This window comes from Onthophagus taurus, chromosome 5 (assembly GCF_036711975.1).
Source record: "Onthophagus taurus isolate NC chromosome 5, IU_Otau_3.0, whole genome shotgun sequence".
Classification (NCBI taxonomy): Eukaryota; Metazoa; Arthropoda; class Insecta; order Coleoptera; family Scarabaeidae; genus Onthophagus; species Onthophagus taurus.
In genome coordinates this window covers 5,946,222-5,973,733 of record NC_091970.1, presented here as the reverse complement: position 1 = coordinate 5,973,733, position 27,512 = coordinate 5,946,222, and the positions used below count along the sequence as shown (strand labels likewise).

Below are 27,512 nucleotides of genomic sequence, written 5' to 3'. Positions count from 1 at the left end.
AATTCAAAATGGGTAAATGGATGAAATTATAAGCAAGGTAAGTGGATTAAATCAAAAAAAATATTTTTAGATAAATTAAAATGTACAAGAATTTAGGGTTAAATAACAATTAAAACATGAACTAACACTAGACCTAGAACTAAAAAGTTTTATTTTTAGCCGGGCGTCTTACACAAAAACTTAGAAAAGCTTTATAAAATAACCTTTAAAGTGAGTCCAAACTTGACACATTTATCTCAAAAAACCAAAAAGTTCAAAATTTCAACTTTTAATTTTGACATATTTGTAAACTTCATAAAAAATCCTTTAAAATGAGTCCAAACTCGACTTATTTAACTTTAATATTAATGGAAATACAATCATTTCCGGTTTGAAACGTCAACGTCAATTTTGACATATTTGTCATCTCCATTAAAAAACCTTTAAAATGAGTCCAAAGATGATGATGACTTATCTCAAAAAACAAAAAAGTTTGAATAAAAAAACGTTAAGCCCGAAGTTATCAACAATGAAGATAGCAATTTAATTATTAAGTATTAATACCAACCTTAATTTTTAATTTTTTTTATTGTATTTTTGTTTTTGTGATAAATTTTAAGACATTTTACAAAAATTAAGAATTTGTAAAAATGACAGACATTTCAAACCGGAAGTTGCTTAAATCTCGACTAATATTGGAATCAAACGTATCATGTTTGCGCTCATTTTAAAGGATTTTTCACGACAATTGCAAATATGTCAAAATTGACGTTGACATTTCTACCTCAACATCAATTCGTTCGAGTTGGATAACCTTATAAGTTATAACCAATACTTAACGGACCTTTAGTCATTTTATTTTAAAAGTTTTATTGAAAATGGTTTTATTTGAACAAAAAGCGTTGAAGTGTGAATGACGCAAAACTCGGCTCCTCTTGGTAAACATTTAAACAAAACGAATGAAACGTTTGCGATAGTTTTGAAAAAGAGATAAATTCTGAGTAATTTGTAGAGGAGATAAAAAGGTCGCGAACTAACATATTGCGTGAATCGAATTTTTAAAGTATTTTTTAGCCTTTGCTAAAGGAAATATACTGAAAATCTTTCGACACGTGGTGTGTAACATATTTAAAAGTGATAAGAAAATATCGGTTTAGTTAAAATGTTTAATATGCTGAACGCGTTTAACCTCGTTTTTTTGTTGCAAGGTGTTTTTATATGGACAATTAAACCCTCAATAATAACAACCTCAATCCATAATGTATATAATAATAATAGATGATTCTTTTTAGATTTTAATCATCATAAATCATTTTAAACACTTAAACGAAATTAAATAGTTTGAACTTGAAATTTCCCCTTTGTAACTTTAAACTTTGTAAACTTTGGAGTTCCATTGTAAAATGGAACTTCCGTGTGTGGCTATCTTGATCACATTTTGATACAGATAAAGAACGTCATGAACCACACCTCTTTACTTGTACACCTAAATAAATAGATATTTATCAGTACAAGTAACAAATAGGGATATCTTGAACTTGCAAAAAAAGCTCGTACGACAATTTCTTATCATTTACGTTATTTATAATACATATTTTTTTGCTGGTTTGATAACAACCGATAAGAGTTACATATTTTTATTAATGGGTTTTGATGAATTTGCACTAATTAATGGGAATAACATCAAGGTTTCTAGGTATTTCTTGGGTTATTTCAAGAAGCAGGAATTGGGAGCTTCCTTTTCAGATTTCAAGAAAATTGACGCAGGAACCCATTCACTAGTCTGAACAAAATTGAATGTGTCAAAATCAAATTCATCTTTGTAAAAATCCTTCCAACATCTATGTCTCTGACTTCTCAGAGGAAAAATGCTTTATGAGAAGGAGGATAGAAGAGACAGAAATATGTTGGCGTAATGTTTTGCCATACAAGAAGATATTTTTATTATCAAATCCCTGTCGTGGAGCAAGATTATGGATCTGGGAGATGGAGAATTCCTCCACCCATAAAATTGTTGGTTGGTGGTGCCACCCTACATCAAGTACCTGCAAATATAGCTACTCCAGAAAGCCTGTGGTGTAGATAAAAATTCCTAGGCTAATTTCCGCACACATGCCAGTCATCTCTACATCGTTCTTTCATCGTTTTCTCGGTCTGCCTCTTGTTCTTTGACTTCAATTTGATCTCCAATTCTCCTTTTTTTCTAGTGCTTTTAATGAACCTCTCAATATCGGCACCATATACCCTAAAAAGTTGTTCACGTGTGGTTGTTAGAGCACAAGCTTCATATCTTTATGTTACCACTAAGGCTTTTCTATATAGATATATAGATAGGAGAACTGTTGTACTCTTTCCAACACATAACCACCAACTTTGAGGGATAACGTTAAGCGAGATGGTGTTATACCTAGTCTGAATCTTGGGTTGGTCGTTTTCCTTATTGGAGGAAAATGACAAAATAACTCTAGATATTGACAGATCGATGAGAGTGTAGCTGATTGAAGATGTTTCGAGTATTTCGTAATTTCTCATCAGTATCGGATCTGAGGTTCAAGTCTTGGATTACTTGGTAAATTTACTTTTTTTAAGAAATAATAATGAATGTAAACATTTTTTAAAAATTTAGGGGATTTCATAGTTACTATTAAATTTAAGTTGGCAGCAAACTCTTTTGACGTTTTTAAAACGTCAAGTATTTTTGACAAGGAGATATTTTTCTAATTTCTTTTCAAGATTAAAAACTTACCGATAAATTCAAGAGGATATATATTTGTTAATAAAAAATATAGAACGATATAATTATAACTTCAAGAGTCCGGCAAAAACACGTACGTATAAAACAAGTCCAAAACACATCGTTACCGATTAAAAATGATTAATATCAGCAATTATTCATCTAAAAAAACGAGGTTAAATAATAAAATTGAGATCGTTTATAAACCCGTTATCAATAAATATCTAATTTGTTCCAAAATATTTTATCGTTTTAATGGGTTTTAAGTAATCATATCGAATGAGTTCAAATTAAGAATTTTTCTTTTGCTGTTTTTCTTGCACGAACTCGATCGAGTCAATTTGTTGATAACCTAATTAATTATTAATGAATTAATTCATTTTTTAGATCGAATTTTATCACTGTTTGCACTCTATTAAATAGAAGATGAAAATTAATACGTTTCATTATCTAATGTTTACTCAAAAAATCGAGATAATAACGATAAAATAAAAGTATAAAATTTCTTGATTCGTTTTTATATATTTTAGTAAAAAAATAATCACAATTTACAAAAAAAAAATTAAAATACAAAATACCTATTCAAATTGTAATCAGATTTAATCCTATAAGTACAACTCTTTATTTAATTTATTAATTTATTCTTAATGCTAATTTTTAAGCGGGAATTTCCCCGTTTTTCTTTTTAAGCGGTTCTAATTCTTGTTCGCTTTTAACGCCGTTCTCACTTTGTCTACGTTCAACCGAATTCCATCCTTGTAATTTACCAGTTCCAAAAATTAAATAAACCAAAGTACCCAAAGCATAATTTCCTGCTAAAATCCAGAAAACCCACTTCCATTCTGAGAACGTTGAACTTTTGTTGGTTAAAGCGGCCACGATAGCGGTCGAAATATAACCGCCCATTGATGATAATGTATTAGCCATCCCGAAGATTGTCCCCGAAAAATTTGGGGCTATATCCAAACCATTTGCCAGATAACCCGCCGTTACAGCTCCATTAAAAAAGAGAGAGCAGGTAAATATCGTTATTGAAATAGCCGATATTTGACCGAAAAACGCTTGGAGAACCATAAAACCGGCTGGAAAACCTACCGCGAATGTTGTAAACGATTTTCTAATAAACGTCGTTGTGAATTTTCCGTTGCGCCGCAATTTATCTGCTAAATAACTGCTAATTATCGCCATTAAATATTTACCTAGAATCAAAAAAGAACTTTTTAAACAGATATAATAATAAAATAGTGTTAAAATTATTATAAATAGAGACCTTTATCACAAACGTGCCAAATTCAGCTTTTCTTATCGAAAATTTCGTCATTTTCTTTTTAATCGCCACTTTTAAAATAGATTATTGCAAAAGAAGGTTAAAAAAGAACCTGTATACGATTATTTATTCTTTTGAATTTTTCTTTCATGAGTTGCACAATGCAAATTTATGACGTATTTAACACGGAAATAATTACTCGGTGCGATAACACTATTTTTCTTTACGTCGGAGGTATTCAAGTTAATTTTAGATTAGAATTTTAAAAGCATATTAGGTTATGTGAAACGTCAATTTTATAATTGTCAAATTTAATACCAACTTAATTTTTTTTTAATGATTTATCTAATTTGATTTAAAAAAATTAATGTAAATGTATTAATTAGTTTAATAATTATTTATTTTAATAATTTATATAATTATTTAAGTACATTTGACTTTTTTGAATTAATTTTTAATATTATAATTGTCAATTATTTGTGAGCAACTTCACACCAAAACAAACCTCCATAGATAAATTTAAAAAAAAATTATAATTACTTAAAGTCGCCTTGAATACGTGTTAAATCGAAAAAGATTCTCATCTAAGGTAAGATTATATAACGAAGCACGTTTTTTGATGTAATTTTAAAGTCAAGGTGAAATTTCCTTGGCAAAGGTGTAAAAATAGTTAAAATTCAAAACATAACCTCATTTTTTTTTGCTAGTAAAATTTTCCAGTATTAATTTTATTTATTTTTAGATTTTGGCTTACCTAAATATGGCAAACTGGAGTATAACCCGTTTTCTTTAATATTATACTTCAAAACATCCTTGAAATACGTTGGGAGTTGATTGACCACCGTGAAATACCCAAAAACGGAGCATCCATGAGTGACGACGATCGCCCAAACTGGTAATGACGTAAAAATGGCTTTCCACGGGACATTTTTGGGCTTCTTTCCTTTGGTATGTTGAGCGATAGCCGTTTCTATTTCCATCCGTTCTTCGGCGCTACACCTCGGGTGCGTTGCTGGCGAATCGAACACTACAAAGAACCACGCAACAGACCAAACCAAACTTAACCCACCCGTCAAATAGAAAACGCTAGCCCATCCCAATTTGTCTATGAGCAAGCCGCATACCGGCATTGTAATTGCAGCCCCCAATGAAGAAGCCATCATGTTCGCCACGAATTTCGATCGCTCCATTGGCGGAATCCATTTGGCAGCGATTGGAGGTAAAGCAGGCCACGTCGCGCCCAAAAAGAAACCTAGCAGGGCACGGATAAGTACTACAGGAACAAAACCCCAATAACAAGCTAATGGGGTTAATAAAGTTAGGATACTAGCAGCTAATGTTCCACCTCCAAATATTTTATGACCACCGATTGCGTCCGCCATGTGACCACCAGGGAGCTCAGTCAAGACGTATCCCCAAAAGAAACTACCCAAAATCATATTTTGTTGGTATTTATCCCAATTAAATAACTCGGAAGTTGGCTCCATCGTTGCGTTATCTGTATTATTAGTCACATTTGTTGTGGGACTTGGTACCATTGCCGTTATTGCTATTGTTATGTTCACTCGCAACATATAATTTATCATAAAACCAATTATTACCATGATGTTTAATACTTGTCGACATGATATTTTATCTAAAAAAAAAAGGGAGTTAGAAACGTTTTTATTATAGTTTTATGGTTTTATTAGGTGTTTCATAGTCATTGTCTGGTCTTAAATGGAATTAACTCATTGAATGAGTTGACATAATTGTAGAATAAATGTGATAAATACACATTGTTGCAATTAATGTGTAAATGTTTGTGGGGAATTGTTTTTTTTAATACGAAAATATTAATTATAAAGAAAAAATTTACTTCAAGGTTAAAATTCTTTACAAATTTTTTTAAGTGCATAAAATATTTGAGGTTATTTTTTTAAACGTCAAAATTTCGAGGTAAATTTTTTTTAAACGTCAAAATTTTGACGTTTGTTTTAATTTTAAAGATTAGGTTATCAATAAATATCTAATTAATTTGGCGCCAACGAATTTTATCACATTTTCAATTTATCTTTTTAATTTTTTTCTTATTTAATTTCAAGGTTATCTATTTACGGCTCCTTCTTTCTATAACTGGAATGGTGATCCCAAATATAGCAACTCCTCGCTCGATTTAACAAACAAGAAAGAAAATGAGCACAAAACGAAAATCGGAATCGAACGGTGAGTTGTTAAAAAAAAAGTTTTAATAGCTCCTCAACGAGTATTTTAATTTATTCCTTCCCGTTGAGTAAACAATTTCTGAAAGGTATGCGGTTTACCTTGCACCTGTTTGGATAAAAAGAAAGAAACCGTTTCAATTCACTTTTCTTTTCACTGATACAAATTTTTTTTGATAATTTTTAGTTTTTAACTGCATTTATATGGGTGGTATGAAAAGGGAAAAGAATTTTAAGAATTTTACCGCGTGCCAAGAAAATGTGAAACTCAAGTCTCGTGCGTTCACATTTTCTCAATCTAAAATTAAACCTCATCGTGTGTTTCTACGTCCAAATTACGTGCGAACGTCTCAAAATGTTAAATATAACCGCCCGCGAAAAAGAAAGTTTCAATCAAACTTACCTAAACAACCTTTTTTAGTTGTTGCGGAAGCCATGATTTCGAAAATTCGATTTAAATTAACTAAAAAAAAATAATTTTTATTTATTAACTCGAATTAATTTAATTTTTTTTAATTATTAACACACCTAGAAAAGAAATTAAGTAATTTCAAAAACTAAATGTTAAAACTAGAAAAAACTTAAGTAATTAAAAAAGATCACAGTTGGTTTTAATAGTTTTTCACTTTTTTTTTTTTTGAATGAGCGAAAAAAAAATTGTAAAGAGCTGTTACGCCAAGCCAACTCGAAAAACTGAGATCGAAATATCGGCGTGGGTTTATTCATATACATAGTGCCCCACCTCCAACGGCGACCAATCAGATCTCTCATTCCTGTAACGGACGGCGCTTTCGTGGAATATATTACTATCATCTCTTCAAACTCCGACTCATTCTACTTCATTCAATATCAATTGTGGTTTGTAGTATAGCTTTTGAATATGTGTTTATATACAGGCTGGTTCAAAATAAATGCCAAAAATCTTGTAATATTAATGAAATTGTTAAATTTGCAATGATTGTATTCCTTCTTAATGCTGTATTAAGTTAGGCTAGGTTATTTCATTTTCGAAGAAGCAACTTCCTCTCCAATGTTATTTTAACCTTATAAATCAAATTTGCATCTTCATGTTCTCATGTTTGGATTTTGATTACCCTGGATAGCCAGGGAGACAAACAAAGTAGTGTTAAAATTATCAAGATAAGAAAGATAAGGAAGCAAATGTGCAAATGGCAGGTGCCGAAAACTATTTAGATGAGTCGAAAGTCGCAAACAATTCGCCAATGTGATTGCCAATGTTGAGGGGACCTAATATGACACTGAACGAGGAAGAGCAAGGATTTTGATTACTCCCCACCAAGCAGGCGCCATATTAAAAATTGCGGATAATAAAAAAGGTGAAAACAGAAATATGAAAGTGAAAATGCTTGAAATCAATCCAAAAATAAGGCAGAAGTTTTCATGAAGAATGCAGAAAGGGGGAGAAATAAAGAAGAAAGAACTGCCTCTTTCTGCCAAAGAAATTGAATGGAAAGGAAAATGGCTTAACAAAAATATTCAGCAACTTAAGGAAACTTAGAAAGGAATATGTGTGTTGGACAAAACGATGAAGATCCAAAACTGGAGTTAAGAAAAATAAAACAATGTGAGGAACATAAAAGCATCTTTGGCAGCAAAATATCTAAGGAAGGAACAATTGACAGGGAATAACAAGCAGGGTGTTTCAGAAGCACGGCTAAACCCGTATATTTCTAGTTCTAGGTCTAGTGTTAGTTCTAGTTTTAATTGTTATGTAGCGCTAGATTGCTGTATATTTTTATTGAACTAAAAGTAGAACTAACACCAAGAACTAGAATCATTCGGGTTTAGCCGTCTTTAGAGACGTGCGGTTAAACCCAAATGATTTAGTTCTCGGTCTAGCGTTAGTTCTAGTATTGCACTAGCACTGTCACTAAAACTAACATAAGACCTAGAACTAGAATCATTCGGGTTTAGCCGTCTTTAGAGACGTGCGGCTAAACCCGAATGTTTCTAGTTCTCGGTTTAGTGTTAGTTCTAGTTTTACACTAGGTTGGTATAGAGACCACGATGATTAAATGCTAGAGGATTTTGTTGCCTTATTCCCAACATCCGTGACATCTTTCAATCATATTTCAGAATGATTCCAAATATTTCATAGAATGTAATTGACAAACTCAAAAAAGTATTTCGATACAATCCGTTATTTATGACATATACAAGTCATAATTGTCTTGTATTTAATGTTCTCCCTGTATATTAATGATATAGAGTCCGTCTCACGCCCGCATTAAGTTTAATTGATAGCAATTGAGTTCGATTCAATGTGCTGCGCGGTTTCTGTTTTAATCGTTTTGTTTTTTTCTTCGATTATACAACCATTGCAGATTGTAACAATTTCATAATAAAAATTCTTCTCGGTGTTTTTTTTTTCTCAAGCTGATGACGTTCGTTTTCATCTTCGTTGAAAGAACAAATAAACCTTGAATTTTTTCCCATTCTTCGAAAAGTTCATTACCCCGCTACTAATACAAGAAAAATGAGAAAGTTATTGCAGTAAAAAGAATTCGAATTGCTACGAAATTACTACACCGAGAAGAAGCGGTTCTTCGTAACATCAAGCGCCAGGTATCTTTTTACTGGGGGCAATTTTTTTTCCTTTTTAATTCCACCAACCAGTTTTTTTTTAAAGAGGCCCCCTCGGGCAGATTACATTCGTAGTTAGCTCTACAAAAGAACGAGAAAAGACGCTAATTTGTGGTCAGACGTTCGTCGATTAAAGTCTACAACGTTTTTTTTTTGCATTAAAGACTTATTTCCCATTTAAAAATAAAACTCGTGATTTCTTCCAAGTTTTTTTTTTTTCGACTTTTGTACTTAAAGGCCATGTTCTTATTACTACTCTTAAAAGTCATTCACGTGCAACCTATTTTCAAACTGCTTTTTGAGGACAACGTGTTGCAATAACGTTTTGTTCAAATAATACGCAATTAGCTTTTAAATGTTTAATACTTTGAGTAATTCAATGAAGTAGCGCCATCTTTTAGTTAAAAATAAAATTTTTCATTGCCGATAATAAAGGAATTTCAAAAAATAATTTAATTAATACAAATTTATCTTTATTAAACCTAATTCTACATTAATAATTACATTTCTCAATCCTTATTCGATTTCTATTGACGCCCCAACTTTCACCAAAGCTTCTTTAAGTTTCTCCGCTTCATCTTTAGCAATATCCCCTTTAACAACAACGGGGGCACTTTCAACGAACTTTTTAGCTTGCACCAGGTTCATTCCTTCCAGTAAATTCTTAATTTCCTTAATTAAAGCCACTTTTTGTTTATCGTCGAATTTCATCAACTTAACAGTAAAAGAAGTTTTTTGTTTTTGCGGAGCCGCTTCTTCCTCATCTTCTTGTTTCGCGGGGGCAAAAGTGCCCGCCGCTACCATGGGGGCGTCGGGGAGATTTAACCGCTTCTTTAATAAAGCGCTTAATTCGCTTACTTCGATGAGGTTTAATTTGGTTATTTCCGAACAAAGTTGTTCAATTTTTGGAGATGCTGGAATTGATGTATCTGATGGGGGTGGAATGGGGATTTTTTCTATTTGGGGTTCGGCTTGTGATAAAATTGGGGTGCTAAATGAATAATTAATAAATTGATGAGCGTGTGTATTTTTTTTTGAGGTTATCTTACCGATTTGAGATGAATCTCCAATTTTTGAACGATGTGGTTGCGATTTTTTTAATACTTTGCATTGTTTTTTATGTTTTTTTAACAGTTTTTAATTTACAAGTTAAATTTTTTGATTATTTAATGATTTTTCGATGATGTTTCGGTTATTTTAACTTTTTAGGTTATGTCATTAATATTATTGAGTTTGTCGATAGATGGCGCTTTTTTTTTTTTTTGTAATCTTTATAATTTTTTAATTATTTACTAAATGCGTAATTAAATTAATGATTATTTCGTTTTATTACATTGATTTAATTCTTTTTACTTATTTTTATTATTAAATCTCGTCATTCATTGTTATTTTTTCGTTTTTATTTAGTGATTTTTAAGATGAGGTTGGTAGCGCGTATAAAGTTCCCCATGTCAAAGATTTTATTCACTGGGACAACGCAGTAATGGATTTGTATAGTTAAGGAGGAGTACGTTTTGCACGTGGGTTAATAATAAAAAAATAATAAAATACGAGTCGGTGTGATATTGAAAATATTAAGAAATAAGACGATGGATGGTGACGGTGATTCTTGGTTATCCGTTTGGGAACAACAATGCGCGGATTTGATAGAGGAGCAACCCGATTACGAACAGTCGTTGACAATAGAGTCGGATAATTCGCACAGGAAACTCTGGATGGTGTTTCAGGATGCCGCGACGTCGATTGCACAACTCTATCGAGGTATATTTTCTTTTTTTATCCGAAGATTAAGCTATTTTTATAATACCCCAATAATCCGCGTCTTTCGACACAAACGTACTTTTTTTCTTGCGCCAAGCATTGTTAAGAAAAAGAAAGAAGGAAATGTTTCAGATACCGACATTTTGTTATCGTTTTTATAATCAGCTGTGAAAGGGGACTTAGTTCTAATTTAATCCCAATTTCAACATCGATTTTTTTTATAAAAATTTGACAGCATAAACAAAAAAATAATTTTCGTCGTTTGTTTTACTTTTTAGATCGAATCACAGCTGATCCAAGCTCGCTTTGGGTATCTTTTCAAACAGCAGCAGCCTCGGTAACAGCTTTATATAAAGGTAAAAATCTAATTTAAAACGATCTTATTTAATTAATTTTTTCCCAAATTAGAATCTTGTGATATAGCCAAACAAAGTAGTGAAATAGCAAAACAGTGTGGGTATCAAAAAAGGAACGGAGAATTACTCCACTGGGCAAAACGGAAGCGGAAATTAATTCGCCGAGAAGATCTTTTAGCCTACCTTTCTGGGAAACCACTACCTCCGCGTCACGCACACCACAGGTAATTCATTAACACATTCGTTACCGCGCCTTCTTCAGTAGTTTTTTCAGGTTTGTATTATTTACAGGTTAGTTCATTGTATATGAGGTTTTTGCTAACCTTTTGTAAAAAAAAGACCTAGTCCATTTTACTGGACTTTGAATTTCTAAGTACACCTGAATTTCTTTAAAGTTTCTATTTTCTTTTTCTAAATACAATATAATATGGTATACAAACCAAAATGAATACTACAGCTACCACAAAATATTACGAAACATAATTATTGTGTACTGTGCTAGATTCTGAAGCATGGATCTACACATAAATCAGGATTTTCTGAACATATCAGGTTGTTGTATCTGGATTTCTTTGTAAACTCCATCTCTGCTACACTGGCGACACCTCTTCATCACAGTTTTGTCTTTCTGTGTGTGGGGAACTGTCTCCAGATAATGGAATTCTGATTATAGTAGCATCCTTTATAACTTCTTCTCTAAATCTCAAGAGGTCAATTTTGCAATATCTATAAGATGAAAGAACACTTTTCTGTACCATCTTATGGCTTTCCTTGACAATGAGTAGTATCCCATCACCTGGTCTGATCTGTCTATCCTGGACATGTACTTATTTTATTGTAGCCAAGAACACACTCTGGTTTTATTACTCGTTTTCCTTGTCTATTTGTTGCTTCTACAATTCAGTGTTTATGCATTATTGATATCATAGCCACCAATCTCTTGACCTTCCAGTGTGTAACCAACACTGGACCTTTTCTTTTCCATACAGCTTCTTCTTTCTTAATTTTTTCTTGTATAGCTTAAATTAAAGTTTAACATTGCAAATAAAATCTGTTAGCGAACGTGTTAATAATTCTTATTTGTTTTTTTTATTAATCAAAACTATTTTTATAGGTTATCTCCGCGACCGAGAAATATATCACCACCACCAGGTGTGGCACCCGCTCATCACCAACAAAACGCGTTTAATGCGGACGATTTGAATACGTTTACGGAAGCGTTGGCGAGAAATTGTACGAGAAGAGCCGTACAACCAGTGGGTACTGATTTGTGCGCGTTTATTACGGGGGAAATTCAACGGCACTGTAAGCGTCCCGCGTCACCTTCGGATGTCACAATGGGGAGTCCAACTCATCCGAAAAAGCCGCGCTACATGTGAATAAAAAAATACGGACTCGAAACGGGACGTTTATCGATGTACAAAGAAAAAAAGTTAGGTTAAGCGTAAGTACGTTTCGATTTATTACAATTTTGCTATTAAATTAAAAAGAAATCGTCGATATAAAAAAAAGGATTTATGAGAGTCGATTTAAAAGCAAATGTCGCGTATTTATTATTATTATTATTTTTTTTGTTGAAAGTTTTTTGTTGTGTTGTGTATTTTTGATTAATACCGTGATTAATTTTGTTTAAATTAAAAAAAATTCCATCTACAAAGAAGAAAATGAGATAAAATAATCAGTGGTGCCAATTTTGAAAAATATTTTAGTTTTCAAGGAATTCAAGATACGAAATTAATATACATATTTATATTAATTTGTTTTGATTAATTTTTTTTCTTTTAAAGAAGTTCTTGAAAAACTCAAGATCTGTGATACTCTGATTTCACTTTCAATTTATTAAAATTATTTAAAAAAATTTTACTTGCAAATCCAGAAAAAGATTTTAGAAAGAAAATAAATCCCCGCATATCTAAGAAGAGAAATAACAAAATCAAGGTGGATGTTTTTATAAAAATGTGTAAATAATTAGATTTAGTTAGGTTATGTTAGGTTATGATTCTTGTCAAAACTTAATTATATACTAAAAAAACTATATAAATAGCTAAGTGATAAGAATGTATGTATTTAAGCAGTAAGAATTCGATTTTTTTAATTTCTAAGTAGAATTTAAATGTTAATGTGAGATGAAAAAAATTTTTATGTTACAAATTCTGGATATTCATTAACTTCTGGATTTATAATGATGGAAAAAAATAATTTAAATACATGATTTGTTTGCATTGGGGTTTAGAGTTTTTTAGAAACTATTCTGTAGCTAGATCTCAATCTATCATTTCCTATGTTCAATATCCTTAATTTTGATTTAGGTGTCCATAAAATCCATCATCATAAAATCCAATTCTATTTAATTATATTCCTTCAAATTTCATAACTAATTATTAGTAAATATTAATTATTTAACTTGTTAGCTGTAGAAACTGTTTTCTAACGAGAATTTGAATTGGTTTGAAATGGTGCGAGATAAAGTACAAGATCTCTCTATACAACCAAAGGACAAATCATGCCAAGAGAGAAGAAGGTGCCTCATCAATAAAGAAAACAAAAGCATCATGAGAGCAATACTTTAGATTTTAAGTTATTTTGCTAAGCAATTAATAAGCAGTCAACATCATTGAAGAATTTGTCTTAAAAAACAATCAATAAGGTGATGGGGAAATAGAGTCAGGAGATCTCAAAAAGTTAAAGTGAGTCAAAATATATAGAAAAGTGTTAAATAGTGTAGTTATGTCAAAAGGCGTGGATGTTGTGGAGAAGTGCCAAAGGTGTAAAATTGTCAAAAAGGTATCCAATAAAGTCAACATGTTTCAAAATGTGTTGAAAAGTATCAATTATCTCAATAGTGCTAAAAACATCAATTAGTATTGTAGTGTCAATAATTAATGTCAAAAATGGAAGAAGTGTCAAAATGTATAGAAAACTGTCAATAGTGATAACCAGAGACAACTACCGCTTTCAACACTGGGGCTGGAGTGGGAGTCACTTTCCTAAACTATCTGGGCCAGAACTCTATCACTGATAACATAACATACAAAGTACTAATAAAGGTGCTTTACAAATACATAGAACCGTTTTCGGATCAAACTCTAGAAAATTATCAGTGTAAATTCTGCGGAGGAAGATCAACAATCAACCATATATTTACAAGTAGGGTACTTGAGGAATCTTATTACACAGAGCGCTCTGCTGGGAGAACTGGACAGGAGTAGTGAGTTAGGCTGAGGTTTTATAGTGGCTGCGTCCCACTGGGTAAGGTAAAGTAATATCAATACAATACCGTCGACAATATCAGTAGTGTTATAATGTCAGAAGACATCAATGGCGTCAAAGTGTATTAAGAAGTGTTAGGAAGTATGAAACGGTGGCAATAGCTTCAAAAATAGTAAATAGTGTTGTCAGAAGACATCAAAAAGTGTTAGGAAGTATCATACAGTGTCAAAATTGTTAAAGCTTTTGAAGAATGTCAAAAAGTATTGGAAATTTTCATCCGTTTATCTTTAGAATTACTGTTCTTTTAGTTTGTTTGGAATCTGTATAGCATATGAGTTTGATCAAATGTACACAATCCCATTGGATACATAGCGCTTAAAGTAACTTGTTATTATCATTAGTACAAATCGATTCCATAGTTATCTTCTTAAGTAAGGTCTTATAATGTCTATTGCCAGTGCTTTCTAAAGAATAGTGAGTTTATCAGGTCGTAATGACGCTTTTTAAGGGACTACATGATCATGCAAAACACTCCAGACACTTTTCAAGTCAATATTTACAATTACAATTTTCTACAATATTTCTTCTTGAGATGCTTATCCCATCCGAATATTGGCAATTATGATTTTGTTGACAGTAGCTGGAAACTATTCTGCTGAAGCTTTTCTAAACCAAGTTCTAAGGTTCCGCAGCCACGAGATTCTTGTTCTGCCGCGTCTTCTTTTTCGTTTGGGTTTCCTTTGCATTATGAATTGGTGCAGGAAATATCGGTGTTGATTCCTCATGGCAGGACTCCATGCCGTACAACACTGGAAAAGATATAGTTATGGTTTATCCTGAGAGAAGCAAAATGAACGTCGGTTCCAGATCGTTGGAAATAACATAATGTCCATCACCATAGCTATAATAGTTTAGACTGCACTATGAAATTAAATGCCATCTATTTCTTAGACTCTATAGCTTATCATGGACCACTGGGAACCATCGCCATTGTGTAGAGGGGTGATGGCCTGAAGTGGCCATAAGTAGTGGATAATGGTGATGGTAATGGCAAAGGATGGGTTTGGGAGCGGTTGGACACCACACTTCAAAGGGCGCCATCATGCGCAGCTAACTGCGCAGTGGCATGTCCACACAGCACCTGTTGCTTACAGTGGTCCACTAGGTGGGCCATCTAGACTATACCACTGTGTAAAAGCAAACATGTTAGCCATCATGGCGACCATTCTAGTGATCCATATGACGCAACTTTAGACACTTGAAGAATTATTATAGAAAACACATTTTTACACATGATTATTTATTTACAATAGATTCCAGATTTCAAAACAAAAATTACATGTTACATCTTTAAAACAAATCAAAGAAAAACATAAATATTATTCAAATCAAGGACCAATAATTATTTTTAATAATTTTTTCATTACAAAAAAATATTAAAAACATCAAAATGTAACCCTAAAAAACTTATCGTAATATGTCGCTTAATCTAAATAAAACAAAACTTATTTCTAACGACGTTTCCTTCCAGAATTCTTTCCTTTTCTTTCACCCTTCTTTCCTTTCGGTTTCTTTTTCTGATCATTTTTCTTATTTTTCCTCCGATTTCTAACTTCACTTTCTCCAACGCTCCTCTCAACAGCCTTTTCAACGTTAATTTTCGGCCGTTTCTTCAACACCTCATCAAAAATCCTCACGTTATCCTTTAATTCAGTTTCGGCACCCCCAGAATGCGTCATCTTTCGCTTTCGAGACGCTCCTGGAAGAACTTCAGACACGCCACGTGCTAATTTCTCTTTTGGCAAAGTCTCTTGGAATTTACCCAAGCTTGCTGTTGAAGATTTAGCGATCGTTGCGGCTATATTTAAATCTTTCGACGATCCAATTTGTGGCATAACCCCCGTTCGAGGAATTTTAACACCCGAAGCGATATTTCTGAGTCTTTGAAATTCATTTTTAGCAACTTTTTCCGATTTAACTTCTTGTTTTTTAGCGAATTGGTCTTCGTATGGATCGGCGTTTTGGGGCACTTCGATGACCCAATTTTTTTCGGCTTCCGCGGCGTTTTTGCGGTACCCGTAAAGGGGTACCCAACGTTTTAAAGTTTCATCCCATGATAATTTCGATTTCTTTTTCTTTTGGATTCCCTTTGCTTTTGCAAATTGTTCCCATTTAGTCGGTTTTTTTGGTTTTGGAATTGGTCTCGATCTGGGTAATGGAAATGTGGGTTCGGGAAGTTTCGCGACGATGACTTCGTCTCTTCGTTCCGTTTCTAAAGTCCAAATTTGATTTACTAATAATTGTACGTTATCTCGGGTTAAATTTAGGATGTAATCATCACAATCTTTACTGCAAAATGAAATTAAAATGAATTTATTTAAATACTAACTTAAATATGATATCTAACCTCAAAATTTTTTGCTGATCTAATTCGTTTCCGTCAATAACTAAGAGGTTTCCCAGGTCGTAATCGACGTCTATAGGCTTGTTAACTTCGATTGATTTAAATTTGGACGCTTTTGAGACGTTTTCTTCTAAAATTTCGCTGATAACACCCATCTTGAACGCTTAACCTCACTTTTTAAACACGTGCACTTTTTAACTTTATCACAATAGTTCAAGTGGTATATTATATCTTAATCGATACAAATCACTTAATATTATAGGAAAACTGAACAATTATGGTTCATTATTCTCGGATTATTCTTTAATTTGATTGAAAAACGCGTTCTTACAAATCAACGCCATTTTATATTGTTCAGAATACTCGCGTCGGTAAAGAAGAACAAATCTAGGGAAATAACTAGAAATCTAGTAACTTTTCTTTTTAATGTTTTTAATTTTTAATTAATTAATATTACATTAATAATTGATTTTTACATTAAGTTTTAATTAGATTTATTTTAATTTAAATACATAATTTTCAAATTTTAGATCAATAATATTTCGAAAACCGAAATTTTATTTTATCAAGTTGTCAAAATTCGATTAAATGTCAATTTTCAAATTGACATTTAATCGATTTAAATTAAGTTAATATTATTTTAAAGCTTAAAAGACTTCAATTAAGTATTTTTAATGAATTTATTAAGCTATAGTTAGGTTATGTACAAAGTTATTGAAAAATACTTATCAAATAATTATTTACAAAACTTTTTGGGAATTTCGACCAAATAAAATTAATAAAAAAACAAGACGTTGCCGACTAGAAAATCTTAAATCATGATAAAACACACGAATTTCTTGGTACACAGCTTGGATTTTCACCTCCCGGCGACGTCGGAGTACTTAAATACCGCTTTTTACCCCCAAATTTGCGCTGACTGTGCGAATACTTTAATTGTTGCGATGAATACGTCGTTAACGCGTACGATTTTAAATGAGATTTTACACTGGACGGTAAAGGTAATTGTTCAATACCATAAACAGTCGTTCGTGTTACAATCGAACGACAACATAATTCTTGTAACGACAGCACTTTATTTGAGCGCCATAACCGTTCCATACCATTACGTTGTAGAGTCATTCGGGATAATTCAGTGAAACTTTCAATGATATTAAAGTTACATAGAGGAGAAACTTCGAAAAACGCCATTTTATGCTTAACGGCGTATTGGCGCGCGTCTCTTTCAGTAACTTTACGATTAAATTCCAAATGAAGTCGATTTCCAATAAGAACCTTTGGCACTCCAGGCGCGTGTTCTTCAACTTCTTTAAGCCATCGATCTAATCCATCGAATGACCAACGATTTGTGATATCGTAAACTAAAAGGACTCCTTGAGCTCCTCGCGAATACGATCGAATTATTGTGCAAAAACGACCTTGACCGGATGTATCCCATAATTGAAGTTTGACCCGTTTTCCATCTAATAGAATCGTTGTCGTTTTATAAGCTAAAAATTAACAAGTAAAAATTTGTTATTGATTTTTGGGAATTTTATACCAGTTCCGTTGCAAAAAGGTGACTCAGATGAACCATCATCTAATTCGGAAAGGATTTCTTGTTTCCCAACATCGCTATCACCAACTAATAAAAATTTTAATAAATAATCGTAGGGTTTTTGCGGGGGTCGAGATTGATCCTCGGCCATAGCAACATCGATCCACCATCGATTTTAACCATAATAAACTATTTCCTGAGTTTCCAGATTGAGAAAATAACCAAAAACACTTTTCTTACGATTATATCAACATAAATATATTTGGATTTTTAGGATAAACAATAACATAACCTCACTTTTTTTTTAATTTGATTTTAAACGCCTTTTTTGGTGGGTTTGGTGACTTTTTGGTTCCTAGTTACTTTTTTTTAAGGTAAATTCGAGGTTCTTTTTAAAGATTTTATCGGCTTTGATAATTTTTTGCGTTAAAATTTAGGATAAAATTGGACACTAATGACAATATGGAGTTTTGCGAATTGTCAAAGGAATTGTTTGACGTTTTAGCGACATCTGTTAGTGAATGTCCAATATTACTTTATTTATAAAAATCATTTAATTTGCGAAAATATAATTGGTTTTTAAATAATTTTATAATTGTTTGTTACGATTTTTTTCATTGTTTTTCGTTTTATAAAATTAAGGTATGCTACAAAATTTTGAAGCATTTCGGTTGCCTATCTATATAAAATCGATTTTTACTGTTAATCGAAAGGAAATTTGTTGTGGTACGAATTGTCCTTTGAAATCGTTCTAAATCCGATTTCTTATTAAAAATTAAACGTTAACACTTGAATTTAATTCGTTTCGGGTGAGTACGCATTAAATTACCACGTTTTCATAGAAGATTAGATGAAAACTCTGTTTTTGTTTTTTTGGCACATCATGTCAACATTGACAAGTTGCTTTTTTTCCAATTTTTGAACATCTCGACCAAGCGTCGTTAAAATTCTCAGTGCAAAAATATCTAATTGAATTTTAACGATTGCTCTAAATTATTCATATCACAGAAAAACCAATTCTAATGAAAAATTATGGGCGTTTCTAGTTCCAAGGCCGCTTACTCCATGTCTACTCCAACGTACGTTTTCGTTAAAGATGTTATTAAAAGTGACAAAATCGTCATTTTTTCAAAATCTTATTGTCCCTATTGCAAATTAGCCAAAGATGTAAGTATTTATTGAATAAATTATGTAAAGATAGGTTATGTTGCTTAAGTTTAGTAGTTCGATAATAGATGGCGTGATGTGACGTGATCTTTTTTTATTTATATTAATTTTTATTGAAATTGTAGGTTTTTGATAAAATCAATAAAAAATACACAGCGATTGAGTTGGATATGAGGCAGGATGCGAACGACATACAAAACGTTTTGGAAGAAATAACAGGGGCAAGAACCGTTCCGAGAGTTTTCGTGAACGGGGAGTGTTTGGGAGGAGGAAGTGATGTCAAAGCGCTGTACGAAAGTGGTAAATTAAATAATTATTTTAAATAGACGAAGAGCAACCAGGAAACTAGTTAAATACCCAATGTTGACTTAAAAATAAATTTTATGGAATCAACTAGATTTTTTTTTGACAACCTAATTTATTTGACATTTGATTTTTTTCAGTCAATTTATTCTTTATAGCTATTAAACATAAAAAAATTAATTTGTGCAACAACTAAGCCCAACTTTATTATAAAAGATGAACAGAGAAAATCGCACTTTAAAAAGTAAATCATTAAACAATGAAGAATCTCCAACAAAACCTCCCGAAAAAAAGGAAAGCCAAACAAAACGGAAAAAAGCTTCATCAACCACCTCAACTAAAAGAAAATCGTACAGAAACCCTTATTTAGTGTTCCTTGCGGAGTTTCGTAGGAACCATTCGAATATGTCTTTGATGGAAAGTAGCCGCGAAGCTGGTAAAATTTGGAGGAACATGAACGAAGCTGAAAAAGCGCCTTATAACGCCCTCGCGAGAGCTGCCCCTAAGAAACCAAGAAAACGCCGCATTAAGCGGCAAGATAGTGAGAGTAAAGATGATAGTTTCGATACTGGAAGTACAAGTGATACAACCGATACGGAATCGAGATCGCGGACACGATCTCGATCATCAAACCGAAAATCAAAAAAATTTGAGAAATTAAAAAGAAAAAGTCAAGGAAAAAGCCGGTCTCGTTCTACTAGTTGAAGATATGTTCTTTAACTCAAAATTTGTTGTTTAAACTTTTCGTTGTTAAATAAATTATAATTTTATTTATAATAGAGTGAGATGTCTATTATATTTATAGTAAAAGGTCTATTAAAATATGTCAAATTTGTCAATGTGTAAAATAGGAGTGAAGTTAGTTCATTTTGAAAAATGAAATGACAGCAAGGGACATAATGATTGTTATAAAAATGTAATTAATAAATGTACTTTTTTATAATAATTTTTATATGTAGGTGGTGTCCATTAATGATGAGGCTTTCTTAACGATGTTATGGATCCCAAATTATGCAGCTACAGCTCCAAGAAGGTTCCTAACCTCTCATTTTTCTGTAGGATAAAGAAAATATAGGTGAGTTACTCAAAACTTAATGTTATTATAAAATTTGAATCATTTTGGTATAATTAAGATTTTTTTTTAATCGACGGGAAATCATCAAGTAAGCAATTACAAATAAAAATAATCACTTTAAAGATTCGACGTGACGTCACTTTTTGTGACGTCATCGACCGTGCTAGGTTTTTGACGCACAACGACTAAAATGTCGTTGTTTACCAGAGCAGAGGGTGGGTTACGATACTTTCTAGTTCTAATGTTAGTTCTAGTTTTACATTAGCACTATCATTAGAACTAACACAAGACCTAGAATTAGAATCATTCGGGTTTAGCCGTCTTTAGAGACGTGCAGCTAAACCCGAATGTTTATAGTTCTAGGTCTAGTGGTAACTAACACTAGAACTAGAAAGTATCGGGTTTTGCTTAGGAGTTCAAGATCAGGCTGGGTAAGGTTTTTCGTTGCTAGATTGTAAGATAAGCTGGATGAGCCCAATCGGGTCGGTATTTGAGTAACTTTTCGGAAGGTGTGCGTACTCTTTGTAGTTTGCAGTGTGTAGTTTCGTGTACCTGGAAGTGAGGTGTTTTTTTGCACTTAAGGCATTTGGGGAGTTTTTGCAGAACTCGCTGTACTCCCGGCACCTCCAACATTGAGTGTATTGATCCTTCTTGTGGTAGCTTTGATAGCGGACTCAACGAAAACTGATGTAATTTATTGTGCAGCCTTCTCTCGTGTCATTAAGTTGTGGAATTGTTTGTAATCTTCTAAAACAGAGGTAATCTTTATGAGAGGTGGTCCTTTTTAATTTCTTCAATTCTTTTAATTCGATCTCCATGATGCAGACTTGGTACATAAATATCTATTATTTGAAATATTTTTCAATATTTAATAAATAAAACTACTAATTTGATACACATTTTATTTTAATGTATACTTTTGAATTTCGGTTTGAGAAGTATCCACTTCCGGTACATATTTCTGCCCACGTCCCCCTTTAAAAATAACAAAAATCCTATTACTATAATTCAAAACGGTTTCTTTGGTGAAAATTTTCTTAGGTTCTTCCTCTTCGTTAATGATTCGATGCCGATCATTTTCATAGCACATTTTTCGTTCGATTTTGCTAAAATTAAACAAAAATTTAGCAACCCCCGTCGATTTAAGAGCGCGCCGAAACTTCTCGTTAGTTAAACCGTAAATAACCGGGTTAATTGCCGCATTTACAAAAACCAGGTACTTCGAAACGAACCATAACGTTTCATAGTTTCCGTTGGCTTGATTTTGAACTTGACTTGAAATGCTATTACTTTTTAGTAAGTAGTTTCTATAAAAAATTAACGCGGTGAATGGGAGTCGACAAATCATGAATGTTACGACCACGATGAACATTGTTTTGATCGCTTTTGTTTTGTAACTGATTGTTCTGGATGGTTTTAATTGTTGTTTCATTACTTTATCGTATTTGGTTAACTAAAAAAAGCGAAAAAGATTTTTTTTTAAGTGTTGGAACGTTTTGGATACTTACTTTAATAAAAATGCTAATGTAACAAAGTAACATGATGATTAAAGGGAACCAAAACAAAATTGTTATGATAACGTGCCAATAAATATTGATTACGATCGTGTTTTCACTGCAAAATTTTTCTAAGAAATCCAACCATTGGCGCTCCTAAAAAAATTAATAAATATAACAAAATTTTATTAAAATTTTTAATATTACTTTATAAGTTCGATAAAAAAATAGGGGTGAAGCAATGATTAGCCCAACAATCCAAGTAATTCCCATTAAAATCTTCGTTCCTTTCCTTGTTAATCTCGTTTCTTTAGGTAAAACTATCGCGGTTAATCGATCGTAACTAATCGCACTTAAATTTATAACACTCGTCATCAAAATTGCAGCTAAAATTGTGTTTAATTACGTCAAATATAAATAAATCTATTTAATTACATTCAATAGCCGCTTCAACTTTACATCCGAAAGCCCCCAATTGATAATTTTGAAAAAAATCGTAAACCAAAACTACCCAAGGATGAATAAGCAAAGAAGCCAAATCGGCCGCTGCCATATTTCCAATCAATAAATTAGTGGGGCTCCTTAAATGCCGAAACTTAATGATTATGTATAAAAGGCATATATTTCCGAAAATTCCCCATAAAACCACGGGTAAAACAGCCGAGGTTTTTATAATAATCTCTCTTGTATCGGTAACGAGCCATATTTCGTTGATGAATGTTGAATTTGAGATATCAATCTAAAAAAAAATAATAATCAAAGTTATATAAAGAAGAAATTTTTAAGATCAAACTTGTAAAATTGAAAGCTTAGTTGTGTTAACACTCATGGCGAAAAAACCAAACTAAAACGCGATCTGGGGAAGGATTATTTCACCCGAAAGTTTACAAAGATTTATGATGACCAATTTCGTTTTATCATTAATACTATATGATATACAATCTATTTTTATTAGCTACTCACCATAACGGAGTTCTCATAATCGGAATTTAAACTAACTCCGGAAGATTTATTCCCTTGGTTATTAAATCTATTCATTGCGCGTCAATCAAGAGATTTACACATTATGCACTGAATAACATCAGTGTTAACAGATAAAAGCATGTTTTAAGCTTTCTTCCTTCTCTTATCTGTTTACCCTTTTCCCATAATTACGAACACTGATTTTTAGAATATTCGATAATGGTACCATATGGTTATTAATGAAACCTGACTGATAAGTCACATTTTGATACGATAAATTGTGCTTTTTTCTCTTGAAAAATTCTTTTTAAAGAAATTTGTATGACATAACCTCAAACGTTCCTTATAACCTCAAAAAATGTACATAATTCTTAATAACTTAGGAGAAAACAATGTTTTTCTTTGACTCCGCCACCAAGAAAACGTTCTAATTGAATCTGTGGTTTTAAAAAATTAATACAACATAAATTATTCATCGAAAAATCATAAAATTTTGTATAACCTAAAAATCATTTTGAGACAGTGTTGCCACCTTAGAAAAAAAGTTGATGCAGACATTTAAATTTAAAAAAAAATTATTTTTGGAACACGAAAATAAGTTTTTATGATTACAATCCACAATCAGTTTTTATGTCTTAATTAATTATTTATATATAAATATTTCATTTTTAACTGTCACTTGAAATAATTCAGATGTGTGATTGACATCCGCTAACTTCACATCGATGTCAAGTTTGAGTCATTCGTTAATAATTGCATTAAAAAATGCATAATTTATTAACTTTTTTGAAAACTGGACAAAGTAATAACCTTGAAACTAACAATTTAACGTTACCTCAAAAATCTCAATATTTAATTTAACAAAACTTTGTTGAAAAACTAAAATTGCATGTATGATGAAGGAGAAGGAGAAGTAGGAAATTGCAGCAGCATTTTAAGGGGTAAGTTTTCTGATTTTATCAACAACCTTATTAATTCGTAATCAATTAATTTCTAATTTTATATCCAACATCCAAAATTACATTTTAATCAATTTCGATTTTGACATTTCATGTCAAAGCAAAACGTCAAATTATTAATGTTAGCTTTTCTCTAAGAAAATAGATTTAAAATTGCTTTAACTAGAAAATTTTAAACTATAATTTTGCGAATAAATTGTTAATTAGGTGTCACAAAGTCGTTATAATTAATTAAAAAATTATAAAACGATATATCTCTACCTTATCGACACATTTAGCGCCATCTCTAGTTAATTTTATGTTTTAGTTTATAAGTCACAAATGACATGTCTCGTTGTAGGTTATGTAGGTCTTTGCATTGATCCGTTTGGTTTCATTATCAATTATGTAAACCGGTTAATAACGTTGTGAAGGTCAATAATATTTACTCTAACAACAACACGTTCTCTATTTACGTTTAATTGCGAATTAAAATACCTTTATAAGGTATCTTTTTTATTGTCATATGATATTTGTTGGTAACACAATATTCTTTATCACCGATCAGGTTCGTTTTTTCTAGAACATCGTTACCAACTCAAATATTTTTTAATAAAAGGATGTAATAAAAATCAAAAAAGTATTGCAATGAATGAAGCTAACTTTATTTTTAATGATTACAATACATTGAAATCTACAACTACATTTAATACGAAAATATTACAAAATAATCGGAATGAAACGTGTTAATATTAGTAATTTCATTCTTTCTTATCCTCTTCTTTGGCAATGTTAGAATTTTGTCTGAGAGCCGGTTTTAGCGGAGCCCCAGTTTGCAAAATTGGAATTTCGCGATGATCCTCAATGGCATTCTGATTGATTTTCGGAGCGGTGATGGTCAAAACCCCGTCCGAAGACAATTTCGACTCGACCTTTTGAATGTCGTGACCTTTCGGCAAAATATACTTCCTCGTGAATTGGCGAGAAATATAACCGTGCTCATCTTCTTTTTCCTCGTGTTTTCCCTCGATGGTAATAGTGTTATCGCCGGTTGCTTTCACGGTGATTTCTTCCGGCTTAAAGTGTTGAACATCAAGATTAACTTGGAATTTATCCTTATCGAAGGAAACCATCGATCCGGCGTCGCGTTCCCCGGCTTGGCTCCTCCATGGCCGGTAATAAATGTTCGGGATTCGGGGTAACACCCGGAATTCAGACGGCATCATGAAATCTTCCGGCTCCAAACCGAGCCCGAAATGTTGGTTGATGATCCTTGTTGGACGATGATGGGCGAAATCGTCGAAAAAGAACGGGAGGAGAGACATTTTTTTTACTTTTAGCGGCGAAAATTTAATAAAAACCGAAGAGATGTCTTGAGAGACGATGTTTTCACTTCGACTGTCAAATGAAGACTGATACCCGGTTAGAGGTGGCCGGGGTTTATATAGGCCGGGTGTGGTTCGAGAACAATCGGGGAACGATTGTTCTCGAACTTTCCCGAATATTAATGTCAATAGAGTAATATTCTAGAATTTTCTGCTGGAATTATTTTATTATCTCAAAATATTATTGATATTTAGTATGTGTTAATTAATTAATATAGATAATAGTAAACTAATCTATTTTAATTTATTAGCATTTTATTAACCTCAAAGTTAACTTGGTTGCGTACCTACCAATTTTTTTTTTAGTACTCTTATTATCTAATTATTATAATTAATTACTACTAAACAAAGTAATTTTAGTTTAATTTTAAAACCCAAATCATTTATTTTCTAAAATTAATCTCGAAATATTAAAAATTTTCCCCTCATTTGTAACATAACCTATAACACAACGACACCATAATTTTTGTTATAATTTTTTTTTGTGCCTCCAATTAATATCGTTTAACTTTCCTTTCAACGATGGTCGAAGATACATCAAATACAAGCAACAAATCAAAAGTATAAAACAATTTTTTGTTAACTTAGTTGTAAGATTTTTTTTTTAGGTTAGAACCAATAGGCCTATATCTATTTACGCTTGGAGCGCGGCTGATGTGCGAAAATGGTTCGCAAGACATTGCGCGGACTATCAGAAATATCTCGGAATGTTCGCACAACATGAAATAACCGGCCGGAGTTTATTGAGGATCACAGAAAATACCTTACTCCGTATCGGCATTATTGACTCGGATGATCGCAACGCAATTTGGAGAGAGATTTTAAAGCTGAAGCTTAAAACCGATATCGTCGAAATTAAAGATATGGAAAGTAGGAATTTAAATTACGATTATTCTGTGGAGTTTGTTTAAATATAACAAAAATGAATTTAATTTGAGGTTATGTTACAATGTCATTTTAATGATTAATTAATTTATATTATTAATATTAATTTATTAATATATGTATGATTATTTAATATTTAATTTAGGCCCACTTTTACCACCTCCTGATAAATTTATCCGATAGATAAATCCAGTTCTTAGCCAATGAGAGCGCTTAAAACCGTGGTAACCATGGCAACTATCCTCTAGATAGTTTATCAGGAGGATGGTAAAAGTGGGCCTTAATAATAAACGATAATTTTAATTGAATTAATTTTATAAATTAGTCATGGGTAGATGGCGCCACAAAGCACTTTGTTGACGTTTCTAGGTTATGTTGACTCATAATTATTTATTTGCAAATTTACAACTTTAAAGGTGATAAAAATGTCTAGCGGGGATGAAGAATCAAAAAAACCCATCGTAATACGAAGTACTATAGATGTGCAACGATTAAAACTCGAAAAATTAATGAAAAATCCCGTAAATTAATTTTAACCTAAAAAAATGTTACGAAATAAATATTACTAATAATCTTTTAGGATAAACCTATAATGATACCGGAGCGTCCGAAAGAACGCGGAATGCCGGTGGTTCCAGATTTTGTAAGAAACGTAATGGGATCGAGTGCTGGAGCTGGATCAGGTGAATTCCACGTTTATAGGCATCTAAGAAGAAAAGAGTACGCAAGGCAAAAGTATATGAAGGAAAAAGGAGAACGAGAACGGTTGGAAAATGAGTATCATGAAAAGTTAGAGGAAAATAAACGCCAAGCGGAACAAAAAACCGCTAAGAAACGTGCTAAAAGGTTGAAAAAGAAGAAGAATTTGAAGCGGAAAAGGGGTAATAAAGACGAAAAGAAATCATCCAGTGAAGAAAGTGATGATGAAGAGGAGAATGAAAACGATGATGATGATGGAAAATGTGATGATAATGAAAAAGATGAGGATAATGAAAAAAGTGAAGCTGAACAAATAAACAATGAGGATGAAAATAATAAGAATTAATTAAATAAAGGTATTGTTGTTTTAAAAATAAATTTATTTTATAAGAATCATTGTATAATTAACAACGAACATAACCTCACTTTAATTTTAGGTTATATAATTACTTTTTATATAAATTTTTTTTAAACAATCCTTGAATTTACATAACATTATGTAAAGTCGATAATTATTGTTATTTTTATAATTTTCATAATAGTAAAAA

The 27,512-nt window shown here is 32.0% G+C and overlaps 11 protein-coding genes across 13 annotated transcripts; 5 read left to right on the top strand and 6 right to left on the bottom strand.

Annotated features, from left to right (window-relative positions):
* Positions 1-3,215: 3,215 nt before the first annotated feature.
* LOC111426701 (sialin) lies at positions 3,216-6,870 on the bottom strand. The gene is made up of 4 exons (XM_023061350.2): positions 6,710-6,870; positions 6,585-6,644; positions 4,735-5,616; positions 3,216-3,912 (listed from the first exon to the last, which is right to left on the bottom strand). Exons 2-4 carry the CDS (start codon positions 6,616-6,618, stop codon positions 3,371-3,373), a joined length of 1,458 nt encoding a protein of 485 aa, XP_022917118.2. The 5' UTR covers positions 6,619-6,644; positions 6,710-6,870; the 3' UTR covers positions 3,216-3,370.
* Positions 6,061-13,129, top strand: LOC111426707 (HUWE1-associated protein modifying stress responses). Its single transcript, XM_023061359.2, has 5 exons — positions 6,061-6,185; positions 10,193-10,546; positions 10,825-10,902; positions 10,955-11,126; positions 12,017-13,129. The coding sequence occupies exons 2-5, from the start codon at positions 10,375-10,377 to the stop codon at positions 12,279-12,281; spliced, it is 687 nt and encodes a 228-aa protein (XP_022917127.1). The 5' UTR covers positions 6,061-6,185; positions 10,193-10,374; the 3' UTR covers positions 12,282-13,129.
* Positions 9,237-10,021, bottom strand: LOC111426708 (mitochondrial ribosomal protein L12). The gene is made up of 2 exons (XM_023061360.2): positions 9,835-10,021; positions 9,237-9,776 (listed from the first exon to the last, which is right to left on the bottom strand). The coding sequence occupies exons 1-2, from the start codon at positions 9,894-9,896 to the stop codon at positions 9,302-9,304; spliced, it is 537 nt and encodes a 178-aa protein (XP_022917128.2). The 5' UTR covers positions 9,897-10,021; the 3' UTR covers positions 9,237-9,301.
* Positions 13,130-15,395: 2,266 nt separating the features above from the next.
* On the bottom strand, positions 15,396-16,894 carry LOC111426542 (ribosome biogenesis regulatory protein homolog). The gene is made up of 2 exons (XM_023061111.2): positions 16,520-16,894; positions 15,396-16,461 (listed from the first exon to the last, which is right to left on the bottom strand). The coding sequence occupies exons 1-2, from the start codon at positions 16,669-16,671 to the stop codon at positions 15,624-15,626; spliced, it is 990 nt and encodes a 329-aa protein (XP_022916879.2). The 5' UTR covers positions 16,672-16,894; the 3' UTR covers positions 15,396-15,623.
* A 283-nt stretch (positions 16,895-17,177) lies between these two features.
* On the bottom strand, positions 17,178-18,544 carry LOC111426366 (RAS oncogene family member Rab40). The gene is made up of 2 exons (XM_023060856.2): positions 18,057-18,544; positions 17,178-18,006 (listed from the first exon to the last, which is right to left on the bottom strand). Exons 1-2 carry the CDS (start codon positions 18,202-18,204, stop codon positions 17,333-17,335), a joined length of 822 nt encoding a protein of 273 aa, XP_022916624.1. The 5' UTR covers positions 18,205-18,544; the 3' UTR covers positions 17,178-17,332.
* Positions 18,545-18,740: 196 nt separating this feature from the next.
* On the top strand, positions 18,741-19,613 carry LOC111426672 (uncharacterized). Of its 2 annotated transcripts, XM_023061300.2 has the most exons (3): positions 18,741-18,862; positions 19,100-19,220; positions 19,346-19,613. In XM_023061300.2, the coding sequence occupies exons 2-3, from the start codon at positions 19,119-19,121 to the stop codon at positions 19,544-19,546; spliced, it is 303 nt and encodes a 100-aa protein (XP_022917068.1). In that variant the 5' UTR covers positions 18,741-18,862; positions 19,100-19,118; the 3' UTR covers positions 19,547-19,613. The 2 variants fall into 2 exon arrangements, with proteins under 2 accessions (XP_022917068.1, XP_022917067.1); XM_023061299.2 differs by lacking the exon at positions 18,741-18,862 and having other exon boundaries at positions 18,925-19,220.
* Positions 19,614-19,739: 126 nt separating this feature from the next.
* On the top strand, positions 19,740-20,228 carry LOC111426671 (uncharacterized). Its single transcript, XM_023061298.2, has one exon. The coding sequence runs from the start codon at positions 19,740-19,742 to the stop codon at positions 20,226-20,228; it is 489 nt and encodes a 162-aa protein (XP_022917066.1).
* A 1,258-nt stretch (positions 20,229-21,486) lies between these two features.
* Positions 21,487-23,557, bottom strand: LOC111426514 (neuropeptide Y receptor type 1). Its single transcript, XM_023061060.2, has 5 exons — positions 23,058-23,557; positions 22,530-22,833; positions 22,302-22,480; positions 22,107-22,250; positions 21,487-22,051 (listed from the first exon to the last, which is right to left on the bottom strand). Exons 1-5 carry the CDS (start codon positions 23,130-23,132, stop codon positions 21,500-21,502), a joined length of 1,254 nt encoding a protein of 417 aa, XP_022916828.1. The 5' UTR covers positions 23,133-23,557; the 3' UTR covers positions 21,487-21,499.
* A 1,081-nt stretch (positions 23,558-24,638) lies between these two features.
* LOC111426515 (alpha-crystallin A chain-like) lies at positions 24,639-25,407 on the bottom strand. Its single transcript, XM_023061061.2, has one exon. It carries the CDS (start codon positions 25,318-25,320, stop codon positions 24,757-24,759), a length of 564 nt encoding a protein of 187 aa, XP_022916829.1. The 5' UTR covers positions 25,321-25,407; the 3' UTR covers positions 24,639-24,756.
* Positions 25,408-25,752: 345 nt separating this feature from the next.
* On the top strand, positions 25,753-26,398 carry LOC111426479 (Protein aveugle). The gene is made up of 2 exons (XM_023061007.2): positions 25,753-25,941; positions 25,989-26,398. The coding sequence occupies exons 1-2, from the start codon at positions 25,903-25,905 to the stop codon at positions 26,289-26,291; spliced, it is 342 nt and encodes a 113-aa protein (XP_022916775.1). The 5' UTR covers positions 25,753-25,902; the 3' UTR covers positions 26,292-26,398.
* A 180-nt stretch (positions 26,399-26,578) lies between these two features.
* LOC111426465 (PRKR-interacting protein 1 homolog) lies at positions 26,579-27,482 on the top strand. 2 transcript variants are annotated; one of them, XM_023060991.2, is made up of 3 exons: positions 26,579-26,786; positions 26,846-27,320; positions 27,402-27,482. In XM_023060991.2, exons 1-2 carry the CDS (start codon positions 26,691-26,693, stop codon positions 27,308-27,310), a joined length of 561 nt encoding a protein of 186 aa, XP_022916759.1. In that variant the 5' UTR covers positions 26,579-26,690; the 3' UTR covers positions 27,311-27,320; positions 27,402-27,482. The 2 variants fall into 2 exon arrangements, with proteins under 2 accessions (XP_022916759.1, XP_022916758.1); XM_023060990.2 differs by lacking the exon at positions 27,402-27,482 and having other exon boundaries at positions 26,846-27,357.
* The last annotated feature ends 30 nt before the right edge of the window (positions 27,483-27,512 follow it).